Genomic DNA, 22,230 nt, shown 5'->3' with positions numbered 1-22,230 from the left:
ATCCTAACCACAACCATCAAGTATATTTGAATGCTAGGTGCTGACATCCTGCCTGACCTACAGCCCTGAATAAAGTACACCTTGCTTTCCATGAAACACCAGCCAGACAATGTAATGTTGAGGAAAAGGAAAACCAACCACCAAATTGAAGCAGAGGTTGGTTACGGTGAAAACAAAGCAGCAAAACCACATGTGGGGACCAGGGAGGCAGGACATGAACCTTACGTGTTTTCACTATGCCCGTCAGAGCGTCGCTGTAGCCGGAAGCCTGGGAGGCAAATATCTTCACGTTGTAGTCCATCCCGCTGAGGAGGTTTGTGATAAGGATGGTATTAATGTCAGCTCCCACAAAAGTTTCCAGTGTTGGGCCAGGAACTTGAAGGAGCAAAGAGCATATTTCAGTTACAACAGAATGTACAAAAATGGAAGCACTCTCAACTGGTTTTTAGTTTCCCAGGATTGTACATCAAACAATCAACAGTGCTTGAAACCAGTCTCATCTAGCTCTAAAATCTACAGACTAACCACGGTGCTCTAGATTTTCTAGGGATCTAGTCCTTTTCCCAAAAGGTCTTTCCCTGGTGTTTCCTCAAAGAAGCTGGTCCAGCTTGCAATCCACCATCCACTATACTGTGAGGCCTTCATAGCACAAATATTTTGTCACCATAGGAAACTTGTCAAATTGAAGAGATCATTCTCGACTGCCCCTTCTCAGATACCTGGCTTGGTCCCCAGCAGGCATGCAAGCATCTGATTTTGTCATGATACCATGCAGAACCTTGTCACAAGGGGAACCAGCATGCTGTTATCATTATAATTTGAATCACTCCTTTTATGATTTCTAATACCAGACAGATAAAACTCTTGTTCCGAAGCACTTGACCAGCTAGCTGGCGTTTTGTGCCTTTGCATCTTTATCTCTGTTTCAGCTGAGTGGGATCTTTGATTAAGCATTAAAAACATTCCTTGCCAAGTTCTATACAAATTCATTTACCTCCTGTTTCTTCCCATACATGGTCCTTCATTCTTTAAGGACTACACCAGGAGCCCCTTTCCAACAGTACAGTTATACATACATGCATACATATATACATATTTTATGTATATATATGTATGTATGTGTATATATATATATTTTTTTAACTCCTTTATTATCTCAATAGTAATCACCCCAGGCCCCAAACACTGAGTGCTAATATGTGGCAAAGGACCACATATAAATCTCCGACTTGGCCTTGAACACAGTTTTTCAAGGTTGGATGATTCGCTGTTGTGGGGAATATCCCGTGAATCATAGGATGTTTAGCCAGCACCAACCAGATGTCTTACCAAAGTCTTAACAATTAAAAATGTCTCCAGGCATTGCCAAATGTCCACTGGGGGGCAAAATTGCCCTACTTGAGAACCATCGGCCTAAAACAAAGCCATTTGCTTCCAGAAACCCAATAAATATTTTCAAAAATGGTCCACAGAGCAAATTCAGCAAGGCCATCTAGGATGATGAACTTATGACCCCACGTAGAAAACTTCCAGGCCAATGAGTGAGCAGAATATATACTCAGTATATACCTGACCTACCCAGTCAGGCAAATGACCTAAGGACACCTTGACTTCAGAGGAATCAGAAACTTTATGGCTGGATGGATATGAAATCTGTAAACAGTGGGAACCTCCAACTTCTAATTCCTCTTCTACCTCTTACCTCCTGGATTAGTTGGAAAATTCTACTCACCAACCTCTCAGTCTCCTCATTTTGGAAACTATGTTGGAGGATAAAACTCATCAAAGCCCCAAGCCTGTGGTAATGAAAGGCTTTTTCCATCAGCCTTTTAGCCTACTTCATGAGGAGATCCCTCTCTCCTCTACCTCCCCATATCACTATATCTTGAAGGCAAAGGAATGACCCAAATACGGGGCAATTGTACCCTTGGTGCATGTGCCTGTGGAGAGGAGGCTGCATGCACCCAGCAGCTATTGCACAATCATCTCTTGACACTTAGCACTTTCATAGAATTTCAACAGGAGACTAGAAACAGATACAAGAATCTTCTCAGTTTTCTAGACCCAGGCCTCCAACACTGGTTGTTCAGCAGAAAGAAGTTGTCAAATTATTTCCGTGAATTTGGCAGGAAAGTTTTAAAAATATTCTTTGCACCATTAAAAAACTTCTGCCTACAAAAACTCCATTAGTCTCAATCTGTAATCTCAGATGTTACTCTTGCCTCTACAATCATTTTCAGCCATATCTATTGTGTCCAATAATCCAAGCAGCTTTGTCTCCAGGCTGATGCAACTAAAATACCTCCATCTCTAATTTCTCCAAACGAAAATCCCAGTGAACCATGAGCATGAAATATCAAGCGTAGACTATGGAGCCTGTTCAAGATTTATTCCTTGCCCCTTCATCCCCACTAATTTTTAGTCTCTTTGCTTTAGGCCTCAGGAGTGTGCTGGTTTGCATTTTAGATCCCTTATCATGGTTACAAAATATTGTTAAGACATTACTTACCACTAACAGGTTTGTAGACAATCCTGTAGCCTTTTACAGGGGTAGATGGGGGATCCCATGTAATGCGCAATCGGTTATACCACTCCTCTGAGACCCGTAAGTTTTGGGGACCAGACAGCGGCACTGAACAGAAAGGGGAAGGAAAAACAGGAATTCAGTGTCCTTTTCATCTCTATGACTTACACTGTTGTTTGGTGGCAGTGTTCCAGGCAAGTATAGATAATTATAACAGTAATGAATACAACTAAGATTTGTGTAGATATCTAACCAAGAGTTTTCATGCATGTTCCCTCATTGATCATCTTGGTTGATTCATCTTAAACAAACATTTATCGAAATCCCCAATGTGCCCCACAGCGCCGTAGGAGCCTGGTATGGAGATGTGAACAATACAGATGAGGCCCCTGGCTCACATGATGCTTACGTTACATTAGTGGGAGACAATGAACACACAAATGATTATACAAGAAATGACCAGATAGTAAACAGTGCCATGATACGACAAAGAAAACAGGCTGATCTCATATAGTGGGAGCTACTTTGTATGGGATGTTCAGAAAGACTGAGGAGGTGACATTCACAAGATGAGACAAAAATGACAAGAAAAAGTCAGACAAGCAAACATCCACAATCCATGTGGAAGGGAGAGCTGGTACAAAGTCACTAAGTCAGAAATAAGCTTAAAGTGTCCAGTGAAGAGCAGGGAGGGAGCTGTGGCTGTGGGAACTGTTAGGAGGTGAGATTGAAGAGATCGAACAGCCAGGTCACATGGACCTCGTGGGCTACAAGAAGGAGGTTGGGTTGTAGCCTGAGTGCAATGGGAAGCCATTGGGAGGCTTGAAGCTAGAAGAGTGACATGAGATAATTTATGTTTAAAGAGATCCTCAGGCTTCTGTGATGGGCATAAAGGATGGCAAGAGGGGAAGCAGGAAGACCTGTTATGAGACTAGTGCATTAATCTCAGTCATAGAGGATGGGCAGCTTGGGATGGGGCAGTTCAATGGAGGGCAGTGGACATTCAGAATGCATTTTGGGTAATCAATAAGATTTCTTATAAAATAGATTTGGAGGAGAAAGATTTTTTTCCAGTCTCAACTTTCATAGCTGGGAAAACTAAAGCCCAGAGCAGTTAAGCAACTTGCCTGAAGTCACACAGCTTATATGTGTAAAGACTAGATTCAAACAGATTTTCTGTCTCTGTTTCTCTTTTGCTCTTTTCATTTTACTACTGTCTCTTTTCATGCACATTAAAGGCACGAGCATTTCCAATTAATTTGATGGTATTCAAAAGGAGAAAGCTGCACTCACAGGTTTTTCCAGGGGCAGAGACACTGACGCCTTCTCCATCAGTGTAGATGGGAGTCACCGTGACTTTGTATTCGGTATCGGGAAGCAGAGACTTCAGAAGGAGATTGTTCTGGCTTCCAGGCACCATAACCTGAACAGAAAAGCAAAGGCCCATGGTCTTAGTAAGACTCCTGCTCTTATTGATCCACAGGTAGAGCAGGACTTCAGGCACTTTGAAATAATCAAAAGCAAGGAGATGTGCTTTGAGAGTGAAAGAACAGGAGGGGCATCCATGCAAAACCATGCCTCTCTGAAATCCCTCCTCACAGTAATCCTTAGTTTATAATCACTAATACAGAAGGCTTAAATGTGTGGCTCTAAGGCTCTAAGGAATATTCATCTCTCCACATCTTCTCACCATTTGTAAAGTATCCAGGAGAGAATAATGATCTGTTTGGAAAGTAGGTGTTTATCACTTAGGAGGTTTCATTCTATAATCCAGCCGGCTTCTCAATTTTTATTATACCTAAGTATCTTGAAAATTTAGTCTTCCATTCTTTATTCCTTCAGAGACCATCTGAACCCAGCATTTCATTCTTTCACTTGGAGAAGGATGGATGTTAACCAAGAGCAACAGAACCACACATTAAATCCAAGATTTCGGATTTGGAACAAATTTATCAACAACATTAAAACCAGTTTGCAGCTTTTTATTTCTGCAAAAAGATGTCTTGCTCAATTTCAAATCACTCTGTCTCTAAAAGGTTGCAAAAAAACAATGCAATGTGGCTGTGGGGTCGACACTGCACAAGCGTTAGTGCAACATGCCATGTGGCACAGCGTTGCAAACTCTGGCACCCCCGAAAGAATGGTGTGGACCAGAAAAGCCACATGTTCTCAATTTTGGAAACACAGAATATTCCGCTTGTGCTCCAGCAGTTAGATACTGGCACATGTCTGGGTCATTTAGGAACTTAAGGCTGGAAAAATGCTCGGATGTAAGAACTGACCCAAGCAGGTTTGAAGGAATCACAAGACCAGGACAGCTGGAGGAGCTTTCCAATACAAGGGCTGGATAAAATGCCAGCGAGCAAAGAGCTGTGCTCTCGACACTGACCGAGGAGAGGAAAGTCTCCAGTTGAACCTGGAAGAAGCTGCGGCTAAGATATTGTTAAGCTCTTAAAGCAATGTACTATTTTAATATGGAAAAAGAAAACCTGAATTGGGTGATTTTATATTAGATTAATATGATTTTTGCTCTTCACATGAAAGGGACATTGAAATGTACAGAGTTGCATTGATGCATAGACCCAGGGGCCTGGGAGGGAGGGTTACAAAAAGGCGCTAGAATGAGTCAGACCCTGGCCTTGAAGGCACGTAAAAGAGGAATTGTGAGTGCTCTGACTTGTGTGACTCCATCGATGCCTCTTCTTGCAGGGTGCTTGTATTAACTGCAACTCCTCTGGAGCACACAGAGCCGGGGCATTCATTCCAAGCGGTCAGTCTAGCAAACCACTCATGCTGATGTTCCTTAAATAAGATCATCTCTCAAACAGAGACCTGCATGGCTGTGGAGGTCATCAAGTTCAGAGTCCAGGGTACTGAAAAGCAGCAGGGGCATTCTGGAGGGTGCATTTAGTTTTCTAGGAAGTAGTTGCTGGGTCTATAATAATAGCCATCAGTTAATACTACTTATTAGGTGGTAGGTGCGTCTCTAAATATCTTAATATAGTAATTCAATTAATATTTACAGTGTCCCTTTTAGGTAAGGAGTATCATTACCCTCATTTTCAGATGGGGATAATGAAGCTCATTTTACTGATGGGGAAACTGAGGCCCACACAGTTACTGAGAAAAGGAACCAAGATTGAAATCTGGCTCTGGGCTTTGTTTTAACCACTATGCTCTACTCCATGTGACGGCATTGCTTGAACATTTTTACCCTAACGATATTCATTCCCAAGAGTGAAGTGTAAATCTCCTTGTTTAGGTTTTCCAAGTTCTCCCTGCTTGGCCTCTTCTTGTTTGGACAATACAGAGTAAAGATGTGTTCATGCTGAACAGATGCTGCAGGTTACAGCAGATGGTGGTTTTGTTTACAAAGCAATTCTATACAAAATACTCATAACTAAGAGGGATGAAAATCTAACCAGTGAACTTTAACTTTTAAATTTTTTCAGAAATGTAATTTCATGTCTGGCTTCATTATCACCGAAAACCCTTCAGAGCAGCCTGGACCACATCCAGCAAGCTGTCCTTGAAGCAAAAAGAGGATTCCCTGCATATCATTGGGTTCCCATCTTACAAAGTTCTGTTTTCTAGACAGGGTTCTCAAACTATCTGTGATGAAAGATCAGGTGGTGTTGTTTTAGTTCTAATCCACTTCAGACCAATATTTTTATGAAATATGATTAAAAAATAAATTTCTAGAAAAGTGATTATGTACTTGGATAGTGCAGCAATGTCAAACTGCTACAAATATTTCTAGAAGTTTCATCTTAATATCTGTACTCATCTTGTGGTAGACTAAGCCACATTCTGAGTAGCCCTGTTCTAGAAAGTTGCTTGCAACTCAGAATTCAAGTCACGATTATGAATTTTGACATCTAGTCTATAAAAAAGTCTGGACTCTTGGCCACCCTTTAACAGATAAATAAGTGCAAGACCTTCCTACTCTGGGAAAAAATGTAAGGGTAATGTCATTGCCACACCTCCAAATTTCAGAGCAGAGTTGAAAGTCAATCATTTTGAAATATTTGATAGGTTGTTTTCTTTTCTAAAAGTTCAAAAGTATTTTATTGGAAGTATTTGGTAGATTTTGATTACAGTTTACAATTCATAAATACTTCACCTACTTCAACTGGAAAAGTAAATTTAATTTCATTTGCTTTACATATATTGAAGCTGAACTTTGGGTACAATGTTAAACCTTCAACTACTCTCCAATTTTAAGACTATTTTATTCATTCATCATATAAATTTTCAGCTTTTATAGTAAAGGGAAAATTGGAAAGCTCATAAGAGAAGCATTTCTCTTAACCAGATACTTTTCCTTGCACACATTTTTTAAATGTTTTACCAACTTTACATGCATCTTATACTTTAAGATATCTATTTGGTCAGTGGGATTTCAAGACTATTGGACTTTGACAGTCTTCAGCTGCCCTAAGAGAAGCTGCCCTATCTAGCCCAGATTTAGATGCACCTCACTTTATGTTTCTATTAATAATACATCACATTTGTATAGCAATAACATTTCATAAAGACACTGAGACATAAATTCTCATTTAATCCTCAGGTGCGTGCCTGAAAAGATGCCAATAAATCAAGTGTATGTAAATCCAATTTAATTGAAATGCATTAAAGGAGCTTGATATTAAAAGAATCCTACAGTACTTTCTTATAAATAGCAAAAAAAAATTTCTGTACAGTAAATAATCACGACCAAATTTATCAATATTTTTTATTTCAGTTAAGGGTTTGTTTAACTTGGGCACATTTGTGGTTAAGACTTTTGATCTTTTTTTCCTTTATCTAGGTGCCCAAGTATTTCAAAAGTCAACAGTGTGAAATGAAAGAAACTAGCAAAGGGAAAATTATCTAGGAGACAACCCAAAGTCAATATTATTATTATTTTACCTTGCATAGTTTACAAATGCATGCATGTGATTAAATTTTTACTTTCTTTCCAAATGAGCAGGAATAATTCACCAAGAAACTCAATGTGTTTCTCGGAAACATTAAAACAAAAAATTCTCATTCTGAGGAGTTTTTATGGATCTCATTTTTAGGAACTAAGTTACAATATAAAGACAATAACAAGGAAAACAAAACATCCAAATTATATCTTTAATTACCAGTCCTAGAAACAATTTCAACTCTTTAAAATTTGCCAATCATGAATCATTTGAAATGTATGGTTCAAGCGAATTTATAATTTAATAGGTGTCTATTAACTTTCCAAAAGTAATCCCAGACCAAATTCGTGCCCCTTTTTTGCTATTCACAGTATGTGTGGCTACTCTCAAGGCTATCCCTAGTTTCTGTAATGGTTTCCTCTATCAGCCTAAAGTAAAGTACTTTCCTATAAATCTGTAAATTAGGAAGGGGAAGGAAGACTAACCATGTTATTCTTGAGCAATAATTAATTTTGGAGACTTTTTTCCTAGAGTATCTTCAAAAATAATGCAGCCAAGGGCAAGAAATGAAGGAAATTAGGCTAAATAAAACATGTTCCCTAACAAGGAGGAAAAATTTCTTGTGGATGCAAACTAGAGTTAACTGGTCTGACTGGAAACATACAGAAAACAATTTTTGGGTTCTAGACTAAAAAGTGATATGGTGAAAATTAAGAAAACATGGAAGGCCATGATTAAAAGTGTACCTAGGCTTAGCATTTACAAAAATAAATACAGCTGAAACAACTTAAAGCAAACTCAACCTATTAAAATCTAAATCCCTGAGGGGAGGCACCCATAATTACTAGAAGTCTGCTCAAAATAAGTTGATGTCAGTAAAATATATAACTTTGTCAATGGATGGCATTTTATTTGGAACTCTTCAACTACGAAAAAAAAAAGATCTTTCCTGTGTACTTTTCTGAAAAATCTTTATCAGATTCCCAAGAGCAAAAAGGGGTTTTTACATACATTTATATTTATATTCATTTATACCAATACATGTGTATAATCTGCTTTTAACGACCCAACTTTGGGGCTCTGATGGGCAATCAAAGTCACAGAAGCAAGGCTGGGAACCAGGTGCAAAAGCTTTATCAACTTGAAGCAGTCAGGTGTAGAGAAGGTTTTAGAGATAGAAAAGTCACAAAGAAACCAGTAGTGAAGTTTGGATTAACCAAGAACATAAGCTTCTGGTAAAGTCACCAAGAAATCAGCAGAATAGCTTGCATTTGGAGATAGCCTTGTTAGCTCTGTTAGTCATGAAACCCCGCCGAGTCAGCCATATTTATACAGACCGTTGCTACCACTTCTTCTGCGGGATCCCCTGGAGCAGTCAGGTAGGACACCCTGAACTGCTGCACACTGCTGTCTGAAACGTCCCATTTTACCCGCAGGCTAGAAGTGGTTTCATCATCTACAACCAGGTTTCTGATTCCTGTCCGGAAAACTGGAATAGACACAAAAGAGGATTAAAGAATTTTAACCCATCATATTTGAAAATGAGTCAAAGGGACTATTTGCAGCCACAGCAACAAGAATCATTTAATGCCCTTATCTCTATCACATAGATCCATATGAAGCAAGAACCACTCAGCTTTAGTGGTCAATGGGGAGTTTGATGCCAAGTCACAAACAGAAATAGGTTGAGATGCTTCAAGGTGAGACTGTGGACCTCAAAGCCATCAGCTCTGTATATGCCACTGAAGAGAACTGGGAAGAAATTGTTGGACATAAGAAACCAGCCCGTGGCACCTAAAGGGGAGCACGGAAAGCTCAGGAGAACTTCCCTCTAAGCTCTGTTGGAGAATGGACATGGAGGACTAGGGTGGTCAGCCTCAGTGTGCAATCCAGCATCCAACACACATGCCATCCACGTGGACATCCCCGTTTCTGCTTTAATACTTGTCTCTCAAAACACAAACCTCTCACCACGGCTGCCTCTATCCATTCAGTCCCATGGATATCACCCTTCTTCTGAGATCCATCCAAAGCCCTTCACTTATGTTCTCTGGGACATTCATTCTCATATACTAAGTTGCCTGCTCCTTCAATTGTCCCATCTCCTCCTCTCTCTCCTGCCCTTTCTCTCATTCTTTCCATCTCCTCTGGCTCCTCCTTTACTTCATCTGTTCATTCATTCATTCAGCAAATATTCATTGAGCTTTTAATGTATGTCAGACTGTTTTAGGCCTTAGAACTACAGCGTGATTAATGCTTGACAAAAAAAAAAAAATCAGTGCCACTGAAGAGGTAGGAGATTGATGTTCACCAGGCACATCCGGGGTGGTACCAGGCAGTAGGACCAAGAGGGAACTACTCACATCCAGAGCTAGGAGTTCTAGATGGCAGGAGAAAACGGGAGAATGAAAGAAGCATAGGAAATACAGCTGATGCCAGGAGGTAAGCTAGAGCCCAATCATGAAGGGTCTTGGTTGTTATGATAAACAGATTCGGGGGGGCACAAAGAAGGGCCCCATCAAGATTAACTGAGTAATGAGTGAGTGAGTGAATGATGAATGTGTAATAGAGAACTGCTTTATGATTTTAAGAAGGGAAATAAGATTTATGTAAGAATTATGTACCTGATTGAATCTGACTGCTAATTGGGATATGTATCAGAGTGGAGAGGAGAGAGAAGCTGAGACAAAATACCTGATAGAGGAAGAACAGTACACCAGCCAATCTCAGCGACCCACAGGAATGCAAGGAAACCATGGTATGAATAATTCTCAACAGGGAACAAGAGGAGAAGCCACTGGAAAAAAGAGAAGGGTTTGCTATGCTAAAAACTCAGAAGAGTTAAATGGGAGTCAGTACAAAGATGGAAAAGCTAGCAAGATAGTCAGAATGAAATCAGTGGACTAGAAGACCAGCTTGCATTTAGGACTAAAGGACTTGCTGAGAGGGTTGGAGAGCAGTGAAATTGGAGCCAGCATGCCAGGGAAGGGAGGGAGGGGCATCTCTTTTCCTAATTAATAATGCAAAATAAATAAAACAGAAACAGCATAACTTCTGTTTCAATCAAACATTTCTTACAGGTAAATGGGTTCCTATTTGTCCTTACCTGAAGTCACAGGTGTGGTTGGGATTATGGTTGTGGCTGGTTCTGTCCAAATGCTGTCAACTAAAAAAATATTCATTACTTAAACTTCTGTAATGATAATAATGCTATATATTCGTGTATAGCATTTTGTAGTTTTCAAAGAAAAATTTCACCCATATTATCTCACTTGTTTCTCACTAAATCCCTGTCCATTGTGAGAAGACTAAAGAGGTGAGTTGTAAGTAAGGGAAACTCTATTCTATGGGAAAGGAAACTGAAACCCAAAGAAGGTCAAGTTTCTAGTCCACAGACACAAGACTTCATATAAACATTTGAATTACAACTACAAAAATGTGAAACATCCCAGTTACTTTGAAACAGGGGTATAACCATGATAATTAAAGGGAATTAAACAGTGCCCTAGACCAAACTGCAAAAGGTCTGCCAAACAAGACCACCAGGGAGGACAACACGCTTGGGAAAGAAGTGCATCTTCCAGTTCTGGTATCCACCCTGGGCATTCAAAGGAAAGCTGAACATTTATGGATGTGTGGGCTCCACCCAGATCCCCTCTTGGGGGTGGAGGCTGACACACCCATCCCCCAGGTGCCGGAATTCTGGCTGCCAAAGGCTCACAGCTACCTCCCTCACTGGGAAATAGCTCACTTGAGCTCACAGTGTCTGTCAGAGCACTGGCCACTTCTAATGACTGGCCATGTGGAGACACAAAGACCCAGCCCTTCTGCCTCAATTTGAGATGACTGAGAAGGGCCCTCCCAGCTCCAGAGTTCCTAAAAGGATTAGCTCAGGGCTCAGCTGCAGTCCCTTCGAGGGTCAGCTTCTCCTATATCCTCCATCCTGCCGCCCTCACTTCCTCACAGATGTATCTCCTGATTGTAGTCTTCAATAAACCATCTGGATGCAATTTTCTGTCTCAAAATGTGATTCCAGGGAACACAATCTAAGACAATTTAATATGTGGTTAATACCTCATATTTTAAAAATGAAGGGATGAATGAATCAGTGAATGGATTTTGCACAAGATTCTTGGAACCAAAATCAACTCGACAGATTCCAGAAACTCTTGGACACGTTAGCCTAGGTTTATTTTTGTTGGTTCATTATGTGTTTATAAATTATTTCATACATCTATCCAACCATTCATCAAGTATTTATTATTCAATCAAAATGTGCCAGGTACTGTGCTAAGGGCTGCAGATACCACGGTGAACAAGACAGACATGGTCCCTGTGTTCTTGTGTTACTAGTCTAGGATGCTTAAACGCTTGATAGATCTGTTCCACTGAAGGTGGAATTATTGTGGGGGACAAGGGGAAACTGAAGCCTCCACAGCCAGGGATAAGGCTGGTGGGGAAGGATCTGGCGGAGCGCAGAGAGTATCAGAAAAGATGGTGGGAGCTGCTAAAGTCAATCTTGGCCAGAACAAAACTTACGTGTGGTCCCAACAGCAGAAACTACCTCAGTCTCACTCCCATCATCGAGTACAGCCAGCAGTGAAACCTCATACTCGGTGCCAGGATCCAGGCCTTCAATAACATAGGAGTCCTGCTCTTCTTTTAGGAAAACCTGAGAAATACTTGGTGGTTAGTAACTAGGTTTACTTGAATCATGGGATAAAACAAAATAAATTTTAAATAAAGAAAGAAAGAGAAAGAGAGAGAAAGAAAGGAAGAAAGAAAGAAGGAAGGGAGGAAGAAAGGAAAGAAAGAAAGAGAGAAAGAAAAAGAAAAAGAAAGAAAGAAAGGCCATTCTGATTGCAAACAAGAAACAAGCAAGCAAAAGCATCCTCCAGGGGGATCACTTCTCAGCCTTTTGGCTAAGATCAAGTGAAGAACTCCAGAGCTGTTGAGTTCAAATTTAAAGTCAAACCAGAGACTTTATCATTTCATTTCCCTAAGCAAACAGATTTACTTGCCAAAGTAGCAATTTGAAGTTTTATTAAATGTCACTTATGAAAGTCAAAGAATCTGAAAATACGTAAGATATGTAACTTAACTGCTAGGAATAATGCATTTTAATCTTGGAAAAAAATAATATGATTTGACAATTTATAAAATATTCATGCTATGCAAAATATGCATTATTTTCAGGATTCTCAATCTATGTTAAAGTGAAGACCAGCTCAAATGCAGTGGCATGTATTTACCTCCAGATAAAATTCTCTGGATTAAATTTCAAGCTATCTCGACAACTCACCTCTTCAGTCTTCCCACCATAGACTGGAATCCACATCAACTTGTGCTGCCCTTCATCAGCCGAGAGGGGATGCCAGGTCACTCTAAAACTCTCCGTCGTCACCTCATCAATTTCCAAGTACTGCTGGGCTGGGACATCCTCTGTAATCCAATGAAGGGGATTTTGTTAGGGAAGTGGAAAGGCAAGGAAGCCACAAGGAAGCCAAAACTCAAGCAGCTCCTAGGAGCCATATGGAGAGAAGACTCTTTCAGGAATTTTTGCTTTAGGAAAGCACGTGGAGGAAGTGAAAGTAATGCTTATCAGTCGTGTGTGGACTTATGTTTGCGATTCCAGCATTTAAAACAACAACATAATTCAGGAAAATTGTGGAAATAACAGATTTTTAAAGTTTTCCAGAAATTTCCAGAATGCTTGGTCTCTATTTGGCTCTTTTCATTAATTATAGGAAAAATAAATATATTATATCCATTGCCTTTCAAAGACAACCTTACCAGTCTTTTGACGAAATTAACAAAATGATGTCCTAGAGGCTTGAAAAACATCTCTTTGGGGTCTATGCGCTTTAGTGCCTAATCAATCCCCAGGTAATAAATTAAATCCTAGAAGAGAACATTCGTCCCTTTAATTTGTGCAAATGGCTACCATTAGAAGCTAAATATAATTTATCAGCACGTCCACTCTTTCACAGTTCACACACTTCTGGGATGTACCAAAGAAGGATAACATGCCTAACATCCAACTACATCTAGAATGAATTATCATATTGTTGGTTTTTATTACCTGAAATCAAGGGTTGTACAAATTTTTTACAAGATTCCATGAGAATTCCTATTACAGTTAGCGCTTGGGAGATTTGCTGAAATTACTGAACTTCTTTTCTGTGAAGATTATTTCTCAATCCAGCTTCTTTCTCATCTCTCTCCATATTACTTTCTCACCTCCTCAATACAGCATCAAAAAATAAGTTCAGGACATGGACATAGATTGGGCAATTGACTATGCAGGAGTGTGGAGTGTTCAACGAGGCTTGTTGTAAAGGTTCGTAGGCCATAAGCTCTTTCAGCAGTCACGTGTATTCCTTTTTGACTGTTATTTAAGAGATGTTTATTTGGTACAAAATTTATATTCTCTGTAGCATGCTTTCTAATTAATCTGTGTGGTCAGTTTATTTAAACAACATTGTCGTATGGAACCTAGAATGGGGAATGAGATCTTATCATTCTGTACAGGTTAATATGATATCCAGTGCACCCAGAGTACTTTGGGCAGAAAGTAAAAAAGTATTTGCAAAGTCCCCTTGAGGGACTGGGAGGAAATATGGAAATATTAAACTTCCTCACCTGGGGAATTCCTCATATTCCTGCAAGCATTAGGGAATCCCAATTTAATAAGTCAAACCCTCGATCTTGGGGCTTGTCCTTATGAAACTTATTTCTGCAAAGGAGAAGCTAAGCCAACTAATAATTCTGCCTAAGAGACACCCCAGAGAACAACTTTTTGTTGCTCAGATGTGGCCTCTGTCAGCCAACTCCGCAAATAAACTCACTGCCCTCCCTCCTACATGGGACATGACTCCCAGGTGTGTAAATCTCCCTGGCAACGTGGAACATGACTCCCAGGGATGAGCCTGGACCTGTCATCATGGGATTGAGAAAGCCTTCTTGACCAAAAGGGGGAAGAGAAATGAAGCAAAATAAAGTTTCAGTGGCTGAGAGATCTCAAATAGAGTGAAGAGGTCAATCTGGAGGTTATTCTTATGTATTATATAGATATTCCTTTTTAGTTTCTGGTGTATTAGACTAGCTAGAAAGAAATATCTGAATCTGTTGGACGGTAATCCAGTAGACTTGATTCTTGATGATGATTGTATAACCATTTAGCTTTTATTGTGTGACTGTGTGATAGTGAAAACCCAGTGACTGATACTCCCTTTACCAGTGTATGGGCAGATGAGCAATAAAGACAAAAAATAAATAAACAATAGGGGGGGATAAGGGGTATGGGATGGTTTGGGTGTTCTGTTATATATATATATATTCTTTATTTTAGAGTAATGAAAATGTTCTAAAACTGATTGTGGTAATGAATGCACAACTTTGTGATGATACTGTGAGCTACTGATTGTATACTTTGGATGGAGTATATGGTGTGAGTATATTTCAATAAAATTGCATTATAAAAAATAAGTTCAGAAAGCAACAATAGAATTGTTACCACCAAGAGGCAAAAAAATAATTATATTTATTGGGCCACTATAAGGTACATAAAAAGTAACAATAAATGCATTCAAACATTACATTTAATTTTAGTATTTTTAAAAATCCATATTGTTGCATTAATTTTTCGGGCCCCATTAAAATGCAAAATTGGTTATAGGCTCATGTATTGGGTTAAGTAATATGAAACTGTCATTTTTATAGGTCAATAACTGTTAGACATCAGCAATTTTGAAAGGTCAACTTAATATTAACACTCAAACGAATGAAAGAAGTATGAAAAAAATTTTACATAGACAGAATAAAAGAAACAGACGTGAGATTAAGAAGAAAACAGTGTTTGATTTTAACTGAGACCTTTTGAATTTACATGCTATTTTCTCTTTCCCTTGCTTCAATAGAAAATAATTAGCCAGTACACATATTGGTCACCTAATTTTTCTCTTCTAATTATAAGTATATAAAAGAAATAAAAATTAAAATGCAGTCTCTTCAAAATCACAATTGAAGAGGCTGCTCTGTGTTCTGGTTTCTATATAGTTATTCTTGGGAACTTTTCAAAACCATGATAAAGCTTACCTGTGATAAACGTGCCAGTCAGAGGCTCTGACTGCCCTTCATCATAGATGGAGAAGATGGCAACATCATACTCTGTGAGGGGTGTCAAGCCTTTCAGAGGGAATGTAGTAACAGGATCGACTTCAACCTGCAAAAGAGAGAACAAATAATAGCTATATTCAAAATGCTGGAAACAGAAATCATTTTATTGTCTATAACTCACTTGGCTGGCAACAGAGCTAGAAATATGGCAAAAAAAATCATTCAATTATGGAACTAGTCAACTTTATACATACACATGTCTAATCTTATACCCTTAAATAGATTCCTGTTAATTAATTCTCAGGAGAACTTTGCAATCAACATTATTTTCACTCATTAAGGATATGGAAACTAAAGTGCAGACAACTAAAGTGCAGGCAATGAGGCTAACATAAACAAATGTAACGTTTCTGGACCGATCTGCAAGGAACAGCCAGTTTTCAGCTTCACTGCTAAGCTAATAACTCTGATAAGAGTCACATAGGGGAGCAAAAATGAAAGGGAAGAATCAGAATATATGGGTATTCAAGAATATAGACAATATTTGAAATATCCCTTTATCTTCCATAGGAAGGTATCTTTGGGAAAAATACCTACCAACCTCTGTAGGACACACACGGGATAAGTCCTGAGGATAGGATGAAGGGAGTTAGGAAAGGGTAGGACAAGAAAGGAAACTGGACAACTAAGAACAGATTCTGAGAAAGGAACCATAAAGAGGAGATGAGGGCAGGGTCTGAGAAGACAAAAGTCATCCTCAGGGTCAGAGAAAGATTAGACAGCTTTGTCTACTTGGCAAATCTATGAACGTAACTGAAATGTCTGGTTTAAGGCTGCATAGTCCAGGGGACATACTGTAGTCCACATAAATGATGCCCCTCCTAAGCCATTTACATACATCTGCTCCTTTTGTCCTCACAAAAACCCTATGTGTAGGTACTTACAATAAGAGGCCGTAGCTCTGGTGATATTCTGGAAAATTGAAGAGATGAATGAGTTTACCCAAGAGAAGACTGTGCCATGAAAGATCCTGCTTAAAATGTTTTCAAGGGACATTTTGCAGTAATATCGATGAGATCTGTTTTTACAATTACTACTGATGATGAATCTTGATAAAACCTGAGGTTATAGGGAAGGTGACTATGCCCACTGTACGTATTTGCTCATGGCAGTCAAGGCACCTGTATAAAAATATACAGTGCATCCCTTCCCTACCTAAAACTTTCATTAGCTTTCCATTGTCCTCCAAATCAAAACCAAGCTTCCTGCCATGACCCCTTAGTCTTGCATAATCTGGACACTGTGCCTTCTCTATACCACACATTCCTAAGGGCACACTGCTCTTGAGTCAAACTGGCCTTCTGTCAGGTCCACATTTTTCCCACCGCAGGGCCTTTGCACATGCCATGCATTTTGTCTAGGATTCTCTTTCACTGGCTCTTTTCAAAATCAGGTCTTCCTCATGTGTTGCAACTACACTTAAATTCCACCTCCTCAGGGGGGTTTTCTCTCTCCACCTGTCTCAGTAGGGTTCTTCTCCAACACTGCCCCTTGTTTGTCTCTTCCCTAGCACCAATCACAGCCTGAAAGTATTTTATTTCTTTGTGTACTTGTTTAATGTCTATCATCTGCATAAACTGTGAGCCCCTTGAGGGCAGAACCTGATTTCACTATTCACCACTGTCTGGTGAATTGCATTTTTTTTTTCAGTGAATAGAACAAGAATGAAAATGAAGGTAGAAGCACCAAAGAGTCATTTTTAAAGGAATAAGAAAGGGCTCATCTAAAATAAGGGCTGGCCCCAGAACCATATACAACTCTATCCAACTGCAGGTCAAAACACGAGTGCCAACCCTGAGGAGAGAAGCTTCCATTTTCACCCTTTTGAAGCCTGAACTGCACTTCTGGAGAGAGAGGCCCAGCCAACCCGTCTTTCCAGCCAACCCCAGCCTTTCTGGCCGCCCCAGCTAAGGTGCCAGACATGGAAGTGAAGTCATCTAGGAAGTTCCAGCCCAGTCAAGCTTCCAGATGATTGCAAGCATCTCCCCAGCTGCCACCACATAGAGTAGAGATGAGCTGTCCTAGTTGCATAACCATGGGCTGTTATTTTAAGCTACTGTGTTTTGGGGTGTTGGTTACCCTGAAATAATTTATTATCTTCTTCGAAATCAGGGCCTGACAATTTTACAGATAATTCTTAGCATTTAGTGTTTACTCTGGCCTGGACATTATGATTGCTTTATATGCATTAATTCATTCTTTACCACAATCCTATACAGGCAGCTAATTACTAACCCTGTTGGGGATTGAATCATGTCCCCCACAAAAGGCAATGTTCAGGTCCCAACCCCTGGTCCTGTGGGTGTGAACCCATTCATAAATAGGACCTTTGAAGATGTTATTAGTTAAAGTGTGCCCAAACTAAATGAGGGTGGGCCTTAATCCAATATGGCTGAAGTCTTTATAAGCAAAGGAAATTGGGCACGGAAAGGAAGCCCTGGGGAGCAGCTTGAAGCTGGAAGTCAACTAACCCATAAGAAAAAGAAAACACCACCATGTGCATTGCCACTGATGAAAAAGACAGGGAACCCCAAAGATTACCAGCCAGAAGATAACGACCCCAGGAGAAAGCAAGCCTTCCAGCCTTCGAAATTCTGAGCCAGTAAATTCTCGTTATTAAGTCAACCCATTGTATGGTATTTATTTTAGCAGCTGAGAAATGAATGCAACTTCCAATTTGAAGACTGGGAATAATGAGACTCCAAAAAGTTAAGGAACTTGCTAAAGGGATAGAGTTAATCCTAGAACTTAAAAGCAAGTGTTTCAGACTCTATCTCCCATGCTTTTAAACACTATTTACTGTATGTCTTCATTACTCAAACTTACAGAAAAGACAAATTCATATTTAAAATCTAAGGTCAAGACATATATTTGTATATTGCTATCTCTTGTTTAATCATATTAAGCAATACAAATGTGTCAGAGACTTTATATTCTTTGTTTTGTTTAGTCCCCCAACCCACCCAAAACCTTAGGTACTTTTTATAACCATTTTATAAATTAGGAAACTGAGACCCAAAGAACTTAACTAACTAGCCTGGGATGCAAAGTTAGGCCTTGACCTCATATCTAAATCTCAAATCTGTGACAAACAGGAATGTTGCAAAGATGTCAAAATTTGAACACAAAAACAATTAAAATCAATATTTTATAGGTATGACAAGAGACTAAAAGTGGAAATTTTATGTATATATACACACACACACACACTCTGTTTTAGTTTTCTAAACTACTCAAGCAAATATCATGAAATGGGTTGGGGTAAACAATGGGAATTTATTTGCTCACGGTTTTGAAGCTGGGAAAATATCCAAATCAAGGCATCATCAAGGCGATGCTTTCTACCAGAATACTATGGTGTTCTGGGGCTGGCTGCTGGTGATCCTTGGCTCCTCTGTCACATGGCAAGGGCAAGGCACATGGCAGCACCTCCTGGTCCTTTCCTTCCTTTCTGGGTTCCATTTCAGCCTCTTGTTTCCCATGGCTTTTTCTCGGTGTGTCTAAATTTCATTCCACTTATAAAGAGGATTAAGATCCATCCTGATCAAGGTGGGTCACACCTTAATTGAAGCTGCCTCATCCAAAGGCCCTACTTACATTGGGTTCACACCCAAGGAATGGATGAGATTTAAGAACATGTTTTTCTGGAATACATACAGCTTCAAACCACCATATAATCTTTCTAAAAGATCCAGTTTATTCATTAAAGCATTCCATTTGGCACCAAATAGACTATCTTTTATATTATTGATTTTTTTATTTCCTCAAATGAAAACCTTTAGTTATCACATATTTATATCAAAAGTCTAATTATGTTTAAAAATATTTCTGGAACTGAGTTTATTTTGTAGCATTTTTAATGTGGGAGAGGAATCTGAGGAAATGATTAAAAATAACCATGATCTCATGGTTATGCAACTATTTTGAGAATAATTATTGGAACCATCTAGCTAAACTTAATGAGAGCCTAACTTGGGGAGGGGCGAGGAAAGTGTCCTCAATGAGGAATGAGGGACCTGGGCCTGCTCTGGGCTCTGTGGCTGAGTCATCGCTGTTGGGACTGGGCTTGTCTCTTTGATTTCAGAATTGCAGCCTTTGCATTTATAAAACTCACATGGCAGCAGTTAATTCACCATCATGTTTACACATTTCTCCCAGATCCTTTCAGTGTAGGCTATCAAGATGGAGCCTGTCCTTAGTATGGCAAGTTAGGCTTTGACAGCATCTGGTTCTGTAAGGACTGCATGAGGTGTCTGTAAAGTGCTCAGAAGAGTACCTGTCTCACGATAAGCACTGAACAGGTGTTAGCTGCCGTCACCACCACCACCACCACCACCATCACCCACATCAATGCACACAATTGTTTAAATGTCCTGTTTTATTCTTCTTCCTTGGTCTCCAAAAAGTGAAGGTAAGGGCTAAGACAGAAAAAGGACAGAGAGGGAAAGGAAGAGGAGGAAGCAGAGGAAGAGGAAAAGAAAGAGAAGGTGGGAGAGAGAGAGGGAGGACGGAAGGAAGTGAAGCAGAGAAATATTAATTAAATATTAATTTTAAAAGCTTTTTACAGTCAATCACAAGTTATTTCCTAAGGAGATTTTAGGTGGGACATTCTAAAATTCATTCCAGAATGTTTTAGAGTCAAATATCCTAAAAACCCAATTGTTGCATTATCTATAAATGGAAGCTTAAATTACTTAAAAGTAAAGCAAAATCTAGTAGGAATAGTCACCCTTAATATCACATATTCCCAAATTAAGTAAAGTTCTACTTCACTTAAATGAAAGACACTTATCCAGCAACTCAACTCACAAGTCCATGGTTAAGTATTAAGAAGTAAGAAAATACACACACACACGGACACAAACTAGTCAAAATGGATGTTATAAAATTCATGCATCATTTTTGCATTTTATCCAAAGAAAATTTTCTCAGACCTTAACCCATAGCCCATTTACTCATATTTTAAGTTCAGTTTTGCCAAACAGAGTTTGGTAAGTGTCTGCATTTCCAATACACTTAGAAATAGCTAGTGCTAAAGATGTTTCCAAGATGGGAAAAAAACTACAAAAAGCACCCAAATGTTATCAATAGGTATCCTGGTCTGGGGCCATATTTTGTAAAGGTAGATAGCTCAAAATACCATAACCAGTCAGAATAGCCTCATAAACATAATTTATCACATTATATGACTATATTTATAAATAGAACAAATATACATATAAGAAAGGTTGTGTTATTAAAAGTTATTATCAAAGAAGGTTGCTCTACAGTGAACAAATATTTATAGGTGAATATAGTTGTGTTACTTTGACTGTTTAACAAGCCAACATTTTTAAATTGTTAAGTTTCACTTAAAAATAGAAATCCCTGGCATCTCTTCAAGAGTTAAAAGATCTGGCAGCCCCGAGCCTGGCTCTCTCTGCCCCAGCCACCTGCAGGCACTGATTCCAGCTGCCTCTTGGGTGGACACGCACTCCCCAGCACACCAGTTCCCACCATGCCCTGGCATTCCTGGCACTGAAGCCAAGCGTCCACTGTCATTATCAGTCTTGAATTGCTGTCTTAGAGTAGAGAATTTCTTTTCTATCCATGTCCCAAAAGTGAGAATACAAAATATAGCTAAATTAGCATCATGTTTCAAGAAAAACAGGAGAGAATGTATTTCTTTGCAGATGTGACTATTTCTACATGTGGAATAACCCATTTTACTCATTTACATTATCCACCAGTTGAATTTGCACCCTTGGGAAACTAGTCAATTTATTATTGGTGACTGTGGTGGATTGAATCTTGTAATCCAACAAAAGACATGTTTGTGATCTTAATCATCATTCTTGTGGGTGTGAACCCATTTGTAAATAGGACCTTCTGAAGATGTTTTTATGAATTAAGTTGTGGCCAAATTGAATCAGGATTGGTCTTAAACCATATGACTGGAAGCCTTATGAAGAGAGGAAATTCAGAAGTTAATCAGTAGAAACCAGAAACTGGAAGAAGTCAGAAGACGCAGAGGCCAGACGTCAGAGAAAGCCACAGGAGGAGACCAAAGACATTGCCAGGTGATGGAGGCAGAGATGAAAGTCAAAGAATCCCAAGAATTGTGGCAAACCATCACCAACAGGCTACAGACTCCAAGAGAAAGTATGGTTTTGCTGAGGACTTGTTTAGGAATTCTGGCCTTTAAAATCAGATACCAATAAATTCTAGTTGGTTAAACAAAACCAGTGTGTGGTTATTTGTCATAGCAGCTCTGGTAGACCAAGACAGTGACAAAAATTTTTACTATTCCAGGCTCCTATCTTCAGAAACAAAGCATCTAGTCTAAATTATCCCAGCCTCATCAAAAACATTTACTTTCAGGATTTATGAAGGTTAATGAAAGATGTGTCCATTAGAACAGTATTTCTACCGTATGCAGATATTGTCCATCTGTCACCCAATGTCCTATATGAGGGAGCATTCCGTAAAATACTGCTTGAATGTAGTTGTAGGAAAAACTTTGTCTTTCTATATGAAAGTATTTGCTTTGTTCGATCAGAAAATAAAAATGATGCAAGTCCACATACTTCCCTCTTTTTGTTAGCTTCTTGGACCAAAATAAGAAAAAAATTAAAATCA

At 39.2% G+C, this 22,230-nt stretch overlaps 1 protein-coding gene across 3 annotated transcripts in view; it reads right to left on the bottom strand.

Annotated features, from left to right (window-relative positions):
* Positions 1-22,230, bottom strand: part of COL14A1 (collagen type XIV alpha 1 chain) — a 206,602-nt gene that overhangs the window by 98,889 nt on the left and 85,483 nt on the right. For all 3 annotated transcript variants that reach the window (XM_037803228.1, XM_037803230.1, XM_037803229.1), the window contains exons 15-22: positions 15,532-15,658; positions 12,737-12,876; positions 11,974-12,106; positions 10,541-10,600; positions 8,772-8,923; positions 3,818-3,947; positions 2,510-2,632; positions 226-375 (exon numbers count right to left, since the gene is read on the bottom strand). In XM_037803228.1, coding sequence (XP_037659156.1) covers positions 226-375; positions 2,510-2,632; positions 3,818-3,947; positions 8,772-8,923; positions 10,541-10,600; positions 11,974-12,106; positions 12,737-12,876; positions 15,532-15,658 — 1,015 coding nt within the window. The remainder of the gene's footprint in view (positions 1-225; positions 376-2,509; positions 2,633-3,817; positions 3,948-8,771; positions 8,924-10,540; positions 10,601-11,973; positions 12,107-12,736; positions 12,877-15,531; positions 15,659-22,230) is intronic.

This window comes from Choloepus didactylus, chromosome 14 (genome assembly GCF_015220235.1).
Source record: "Choloepus didactylus isolate mChoDid1 chromosome 14, mChoDid1.pri, whole genome shotgun sequence".
NCBI classification, from domain to species: domain Eukaryota; kingdom Metazoa; phylum Chordata; class Mammalia; order Pilosa; family Megalonychidae; genus Choloepus; species Choloepus didactylus.
This window is presented reverse-complemented; position numbering and strand designations above follow the sequence as displayed.